The following is an 8,297-nucleotide window of genomic DNA, read 5'->3' on the forward strand; positions in this document are numbered from 1 at the left end:
GAATTTTGACCAAAATTAATGTTGTCAGATTTGAATGCCAAATTGATTTAGAGGCCAAACCATGGATAACAAGTAAGAGGTTCTAGTCGGTAGCTTCCGACTAGGGGATACCCTGAACCCTCTTCTTCCAACATCAAATGCATATATATATTCTATTTTAGAAGCTATATGTCAAGTTTAGTGACTCTAGCTCTTATTATTTACCAAAATTGCCCAAAAAACAGGATATCGATAAAGATTTTTATAGATTGCTTGGAAACGAAGTAAGTTATCGATTATCGGAAACAAATCTGCACGGGAACTAGGAGCAACTACATCTAGCTCTTATAGGTTCTGAGATCCTTGCGTTCATACAAACGGACGGACGGACGGACGGACGGACGGACATGGCTAGATCGACTCGGCTATTGGTGCTGATCAAGAATATATATACTTAATGGGGTCGGAGAAGATTCCTTCTGCCTGTTACATACATTTGGATTTTGCACAAATACAATATACCCTTATACCCATTTTTAATAGGTTCAGGGTATACAAATTAACCAAAGTGCTTTTTTGGTTTTCTTCAAATCATTAAAACAAAATAAATTGATTAAAACTCAAGACTTGCTTTTTTCTAGATTTTTAAATGAAGCCAAAAAGGATTAAAAATATTTTGCAATATTTTTTTTTTCACCGCCTTGCATAAAATATCTATGAAGTTTGCATTGTGTATAAGTTTTATATTGTATTTTTGTACGCTTCAGTTTTGTGGAAATTTTGCTTAGCAATAATTAGTTTGTGTATATTAAAAGAATTTTATATTTAGCAAAGACTTTGCTGGCAATTAGCAAAAACTGATGAAGTACATTTTTCATTTGCATTATAAACAAATACTCATTGCCCAACAATGTGTGCGAATGCAAAATTCGTGTGCATAAATCAAATCAAAAGCCAGCGTATTTAAATGGGGGCGTGAAATTCGGAAAATGTCTCAGACCTAACAGGCATGTGGCCATAATTTTCAATGTCGTCTAACACCTGCGAAAATTGACTATATTATAGACGAATTTAATGGCTGCCAAGAGGAAAATAAATACATACAAAATAAAAACTAGAATAATATTAATTCAATTTAAGAGTATAAATCAGATAAATGTTGGACTTTATTCCACTTGATATAGAGTAAAAAGCAGTTCCTGCTTCAGTCTAAGCTATCCAGTTTTTAATGCAACTGAAGAAAGAGAGACCTGGATCGAAGCTATATATATAAACACACATATATATACACATATATAGACTCTCATAAGTAGCTGTCTGCAATGACCTCAAGACGTCTCAATGGAATTTTTTTGCACATACTTCTAAATAACAGGCTGTTTATGTTTTCGTCGCGATATTCAGGTATATATAAATGTATATATATCAGAGCTGTGGCAGCCATATTTAGATCATAGCGCATATAGACACAGATCCATGCGCAAGTGTTTAGATGAATAAAATGAATAAATAATATCAAATACACGCACACAAACGCAACACATTGATGTGATTAGACGGGAATTGGATTCGTGTTCGATTTGGCCATCAATTTGAATGGCCGAAACGCGTTGCGCTTTCAATTATGCTGCACGTTCTCGGTTTCTGTTTCTCCACAATATCATCATCATCAATTTTTTATTAATTGCTTTTCTTGTATAAATTAACTTAGGCGTATACTTAATATAAGGCGCATCGCGACAAGCCCTTGTGCGTGTGTGTGTGTGTGCGTACTTGCATTTGTGTGAGTGTTTCTTTTTTTTTGGGGTTTTTTTGGTTTTTTGTGTGTTTTGTGTGAGGAATAGTTTTGTTGTTGGTTTAATGTTTTGGTTTGTAAACTTAACAATTAAACATAGATGTAGTTTAAATAACAAATTAGAAAGACAGACAGAAAGTTGAAGGCAACTGCTGAGGGCGAGAGCCATGCATTTACTTGCCGAGCAAGATTTTGCGGCCGGCGCCAATGTTCTGGCCAGCCTGGGTGGCGCCCTTGTTGGAGCCAGCCTGGAGGCCGACAATGGTTTGGCCAGCCTTCAGCTGTTCCTCGCTGAAGTCGCGCTTGCACTCATCGGCGGGCTTGGGGCCCAGGAAGGGGCCCTTGAATTCGGGATGCTTGTAGGTCTGCAACACAAACAAGCCCAGTTAGTCAATCAATCAATCAATCAGTCAGTCAGTCAATCAATTAACTTACGGCACGGCCCAAAGCGAAAATGGTGTTGGTCACATTGGCAATATCCTTCTTCTCGTACAGATCAACAGTCTGGAAGACATCAATATCGGGCACACCGTATTCCTTGAGAGCCTTCTGGAAGTTGTTAAGATTCTCCATGAACTTGAACTGACCGCCCGATGAGTTGATCTTGGACACAGCGCCCGGCTGCAGTTTGTTGATCAAATTGCAGAGCACCTGGCCGTCCTTCAGCACATCCTCGTACAGCTGACCAGCGGGGAATTTCTCACCAAGAATGGCCTCAATCCATTCCTGGGCCTCTTTGTCCATCTCGGGATTGCGTTTGCCGGCAATCTACAGCCAGATGAGGTCATTTTGCAACAAAAAAAATTATTATTATTATTACAATTTTCATTTGCGGCACGAACACTTTTCATTTGCATAGTTGAACTTATTAAATTGTATTCTTTTTATATATATGTATGTATTTTTATATAAATATATATATATTTTTTTGTATTTTCACTTTTATTCACCTTGGCACGAACAGCACGTTCTAGAGACATTTTTGAGGTTTGTGTTTTTGGGTGGGAGTAAACAATTTATAAGATCTTCACCAAAGCTATTGCAAGCCTACACTGATGCCCGGCCACAGGGCGTATGCGGCTTTTAAAGCGCGAGAGCAAGAGCTGAACACACACACGCACAACACAACACACACACACACTCCGATGCTTTTCAAGAATTTTCCAAAAATATATCCGAATTCGGAGTCGTCTATACGAACGATCGCTGGCTGAGCAAAGGCGTGGGTGTCTACTGTACCATATCTGACATGCGAGCGTGTGTGTGTGTGTTAGTGTGTTAGCGTGTGTGTGTGTGTGTTGTTAGCAATTTATTTCTCAGTGTTCCGACTTTGAGCGTCGCCATCTCGCATGAGTCGTGCGTTTTAATTTTAGACCAGCAACATCCAAAAACTTAGCTAAAAATCAATTTCAATAATTTTTCACACATATTGTGAAAATAGACGCGCGCCCCTAAGTAAATTTTTACAGCTACTGCTGCTGCTGCTGCTTCTTCTTCTGCCTCTTCTTCTTCCACATGTTATTGTTGTTCTCATAATCCAATTAACCCATATATATATACCATATATATATATATATATATATGATCATCGTGCTGTGTGTTTATCATTGAAAATTTCCACTCTTTTCACACTTTTCGGACTTTCGGCATTTGGCCAGCTGTCTTGTTGCAATTGTATTTTTTTTCCCATTGCTCGTAATTTCCAATTGGAATCGGAATGCATTGGATCATGCTTAAAATTGGCATTGGAATTGACCACACCGAGTGTTGAATGAATTTGAATTGTGTAAAAAGTGCTGCAAATATGCGAATTTCACGTAATTATAAAAATTACTTATTATACCCTGAACCCATTAAAAATGGGTATAAGGGTATATTGTATTTGTGCAAAATCCGAATGTATGTAACGGGCAGAAGGAAGCATCTCCGACCCCATAAAGTATATATATTCTTGATCAGCACCAATAGCCGAGTCGATCTAGCCATGTCCGTCCGTCCGTCCGTCCGTCTGTCCGTCCGTCCGTATGTATGAACGCAAGGATCTCAGAACCTATAAAAGCTAGATGTAGGTGCTCCCAATGTCTGCGCAGATTGAGTTTGTTTCCGATAATCGATAACTTACTCCGTTTCCAAGCAATCGATAAATATCGATATCGATATCCTGTTTTTTGGGCAATTTTGGTAAATAATAAGAGCTAGAGTCACAAAACTTGACATATAGCTTCTAAAATAGAATATATATATGCATTTGATGTTGGAAGAAGAGGGTTCAGGGTATCCCCTAGTCGGGAGCTCCCGACTAGAACCTCTGACTTGTTAAAATATTCATTTCGGGTTCAGCTTGAAAAAATGTGGGAATGTGGGCTAAGTAAATGGATATTTATAGCTCACAAAATTACTTAATAATCTTTACCAGAAAAAAAAAATAGCAGATTAGATTTACTTTCTTCTTAGCTCTGCATATCTTATCAATTTTGTAAATTCTTGAATGTTATTTTAAATTCTTAAATGTTATTTACTCAAAACAATACGAACAATGACACATTAAGAAATATAAGGAAAGCCTTCCTATGGACTCCAAAAAACAGACAGCCTTAGCAACAGCTAAATTCACAGCAACAATAAACAGAACAAATGGACCCACTTCAAGAATAGTCGAAAGCAGCCTTGCCAGCACAGAATCCGAATTGGATGCTGAAATAGAGCGTTTCGGACGGCGTGAAAGTGAAAGTGAAATCGAAACCGATGAAGAAGTTCGAGAAAATACACTTAAAAATTCGCAGCAGAAGAAGGCTGTGGACGGGAACGGAGAAACTCTCGAAAACGCTGAGGATAGGCAAATTTCTAGTGATGGGGAATCCCCGGAAGAAGAATCGAAGCGGGCGGCACGCAAGGCACGCCGAAAGGATGCGCGTAATATACGTTTCAAAATCTCCGATTCCGATAAACAGTTACACGAAATAACTGACAAGCCAATTCAGTTGCAAACCGAACTAAAAGTAAGCACTGAAGTCGTTGCGACGGCCTCGTCGAGTACTCAAACGAGTACGAATCATTTAGAGTGTAAAGATGCAACGGGAATTGATGTGTTCTTTGACAAGGAAGATGATGACGATGATGAGGACGACGAGGGGATGTTGAAGACGCCAAAGGGGGACACAATCAAGGCTAAAATGGAATTTTTAAACTTTTTCGAAATACCCTCCCTATCGGACATTTCGGAGGACAAGAAAGAAACTTAACGACCGACTGACAGAACCATTTTATTTATTTTTATTAACTTTCATTAATTACAACAATAAAAGCCATAAAACTTAATTATTACAAGATAATTTGAATACCTATAATGGCCGACACATGCCATTGGCATTTACATTAATCTAAAAACGGAAAACAACTTTTCAAATGCACAAGGTCCAGGCAGTTAATTTAATTTATATGCTGTGCGTTATTGAAAAACGCTTGAGGGCACTCGGCACAAAATTTAAATGATGTCAAAATGTCTAATGAACAAAATAAACTGAAACATCAAGAGTTGCCAAAGACTGAATACGCTTTTGTCTAAAGCAATGCAAATTGCCAACAATCAAAAGTCACAGATTGAGTTAAGGCGAGAGAAGGATAAGTTAAAGTTCATTTATCTAAACTCTTTATATAGTAATATATTAAAAACTGTTTCAAAATATGCTTAAATTAAGCTGCAATTTCTTAAATTATATATAAGTATCATATGAGTTACCTAAAGTGTCGCATATTGCGTATACGCCACTTTGTTAGAGCATCTCATACACAAGCTTGCCTGAGGCTGGGTGGGATTGAGATTTCGGAATGCTTTGAATGTCGAGACGGACAAAATGCATGCCCTTAATAAATGGTTATATTTTATTCATATTAACAACAATGCCGCAAATAACATACATTTCGCTAAGGCCAACAACAAGGCGCCCAATCAAAAGAGAGAAAATAAGTAAAATGGAGGCATAACAAAATGGCTTTGACAGTGTGACCTTGCTGGCCGCAGACTGTCGACAACGGGCGCAGCGATAACACTTGCCGCTAGAGCGGATACAATTTCGATAACAAGCGCTGGCAGAAGCGAAACGTCGCACAAATTGTGCTCTGGGTTGTGTCTATTTTTATGCCCTTGTGCTGCTCTGGCACATTTGAACAGGTGGAAAAGCTGGCCGAAATAGTTGCGCTGCGTCAGCATTCGAGATTTTCCAGGCGTCTCTCAGCCGGGCCGAGGGTGGGGATGGGGGGGCTATTGGACTCTCGAGCGTTGGGCTGCTGCGACTGTTAGATATGGTCAAGGGGCGAGGGTGCGGAACTGCCGGTGGGGGGCGCTGTTGTTTTGTTTTTTTCACACATTCCCGCCGCATGGCGTGTTGGTTTATTTTTACAGCCGCTGTGGGCCAAGGCAGAGTCGTCCAGTTGTTGGGTTAGCCAAAATACGTGGCCCAGTCTCTGAGCTCGCGCCCAGGGCAGCAATTTTTTAATTAACAGCATTTTGGTATTTCCACTGTCATTTCGTTTAAGTGAATTAAATTCGCCCTTTGGCTGGGCAATTTAATGAACGCCCCGCGGTTACACAGAAACGCGTGATTGCAATTCCATGCCAAAATCTGGCATTGCCTTTAAATGATTATTAAACGAATGCAAAAGGAAATGTTTGATATGGAAAACAAATTGCAATAATTTAATTACATTTGCTTGTGTGCGCAATAAAAATGTGAAATGCAATCTAATTTACAGCCATACAAATGTAGCCGACTAATGGATACCCTACGGTAAAAACAAATTTAAAGGGAGGCCACTTTAGTTGCAGAATATGTTTAATGCGAGCCTAAGCTTACGTGAGAGCAAGCAGACATAGCACAAGCCCAATATACCCACTTACCACTGTGCGTACAGGGTATAAGAACTTAATTCCTCAACAGCCCTGACAGGCACTTCAGTTGAAGCAACTTAAACAGCAAGTTAGCCACTTGAACACTTGCGGATTTTGTTGTGTTTGTTTCGTAAATTTGATTTGCAGTCGGCCGGGCTAAGTTGGAGGCTTATGCTTAGGCCTCTGGTACTGCATGCTAAATGCGCCAGGATTATTTTCCCATAAATCAACATAAAATCGTAACAAAGGGCCACATACCAGAGCATAGCCAAGGGCAATGCCCAAAACAGCCAGCACAATGGGCAACAAACCGCAGCTAACTGGGTGCAAGGCGAATACTAAATGCCCTACAAAATAAATAATATTTATGGATAATGTGTGGGAAACTTTGTATAAACATATATATATATATAATTATTATATATAAAAAGCAAATTGAATGGCCGCTTCAGGCATTTGAGCACAAGCTAATATACCCCAAGTTAGAGTATACACAGAATGGGCAACGCATAAGCCCAACAAATGAAGTCAAGCGAAAATGGGTTCAATGCGTTGGCCTGAATGCCCTCCCTTCCTCCCTGCCGTTTTTGATTGCCTATTTACGCTCTCGGGAATTTGGTAGCCCAGAAACCCACTTGTGGCTATTGTTTAGCTGTATTTCCGTATTTCCGTTTGTTTTTACAGAAACGGAAAACGGAAATGAAGTCAGGCATTGGCCAAATAATTTTTGCACTTGACATTCGGCTTTTGTGCCTTTTATTTTGTTTGCTTTTGATTTAAATAAATAAACAAGAAATTATGTGGCAAAATAGTTGTGCCATGCAGACAGTCCAGCTATAAATAGCAGCATTATTTATTATCAACTGTCGACTGCCGCCAGAACATTTAATTGGAAAAACTCGAGACTCAATGTCGTCATCGGGCTATAAAAATAAACAGAACGCATCGCGCATACGCCGCGTGTCCCAAAGCTGGGCAGAGACTGCGGCAATTGATATTTATAAGTTGTACACAGATTTTCTCTTTTACGTCGGTTGCACAGTTTATTTTCCTTTCACCAATAAGCAATTAAAATTATATGAGCATTCGCACGAACTACCAAAAAAAAGAAGAAGAAGATAGGTAAACAGTTTGTATACCCTTTCTTTTCGCGTCTTATTGACAGACATTTTAATTATTTATACTTTTGGCTTACTTTTTTCCTGCTTTATTTGTGGCTTTTTCTATGGGAGTCTGCGGCATCCTTTGAACTTTTCGTGCTGTTCGCTGGTTTTGTTTGCTTTTTTTTGGGTTTTTGTCTGCCCGCAAATTCATTTGCCGACACCGCCCCTCCCTCCCTCCCCCACTCGCCCCAGCACGCGCAAAACTTTGTTTGCCAACATTTCATTTGGCCAATTCAGCCTTAGTCCTTGATGGTTAATATGAAAAACCCTAATTACGAATTCCAAGCAAAAAAAAAAGAAGAACGAGAAAAAGGTTGGCCCAAACCCAATATTTTATTCAATGATATTGGCGCTCAATCAGGCTTAAACCAGATCAAATTAGAGAAAAAACCAAATATACAGGTAATAATTGGCCAAAAAACCAAAAAGTTAAAAGACGTTTATATGCCCTGTAAACTGGAAGGTGAGTGTT

General features: G+C 39.2%; 1 protein-coding gene across 1 annotated transcript; it reads right to left on the reverse strand.

Moving 5' to 3' along the window:
* Positions 1 to 1,620: 1,620 nt before the first annotated feature.
* Positions 1,621 to 2,825, reverse strand: LOC115760974 (muscle-specific protein 20). The gene is made up of 3 exons (XM_030702575.1): positions 2,725 to 2,825; positions 2,210 to 2,542; positions 1,621 to 2,139 (listed from the first exon to the last, which is right to left on the reverse strand). Exons 1-3 carry the CDS (start codon positions 2,752 to 2,754, stop codon positions 1,948 to 1,950), a joined length of 555 nt encoding a protein of 184 aa, XP_030558435.1. The 5' UTR covers positions 2,755 to 2,825; the 3' UTR covers positions 1,621 to 1,947.
* Between the last annotated feature and the right edge of the window lie 5,472 nt (positions 2,826 to 8,297).

The sequence above is a fragment of the Drosophila novamexicana genome, unplaced genomic scaffold, assembly GCF_003285875.2.
Source record: "Drosophila novamexicana strain 15010-1031.04,08,12 unplaced genomic scaffold, DnovRS2.1 tig00000462-arrow-pilon, whole genome shotgun sequence".
NCBI lineage: Eukaryota > Metazoa > Arthropoda > Insecta > Diptera > Drosophilidae > Drosophila > Drosophila novamexicana.

Excerpts from the sequence above, each read along its gene's own strand:
- LOC115760974 (XM_030702575.1), bottom strand. The coding sequence starts at position 2,754 with ATGTCTCTAGAACGTGCTGTTCGTGCCAAG. Across the intron at positions 2,543-2,724 it reads AACGTGCTGTTCGTGCCAAG|ATTGCCGGCAAACGCAATCC; the intron begins GTGAATAAAAGT and ends ATCTGGCTGTAG. Across the intron at positions 2,140-2,209 it reads TTTTCGCTTTGGGCCGTGCC|ACCTACAAGCATCCCGAATT; the intron begins GTAAGTTAATTG and ends TTTGTGTTGCAG.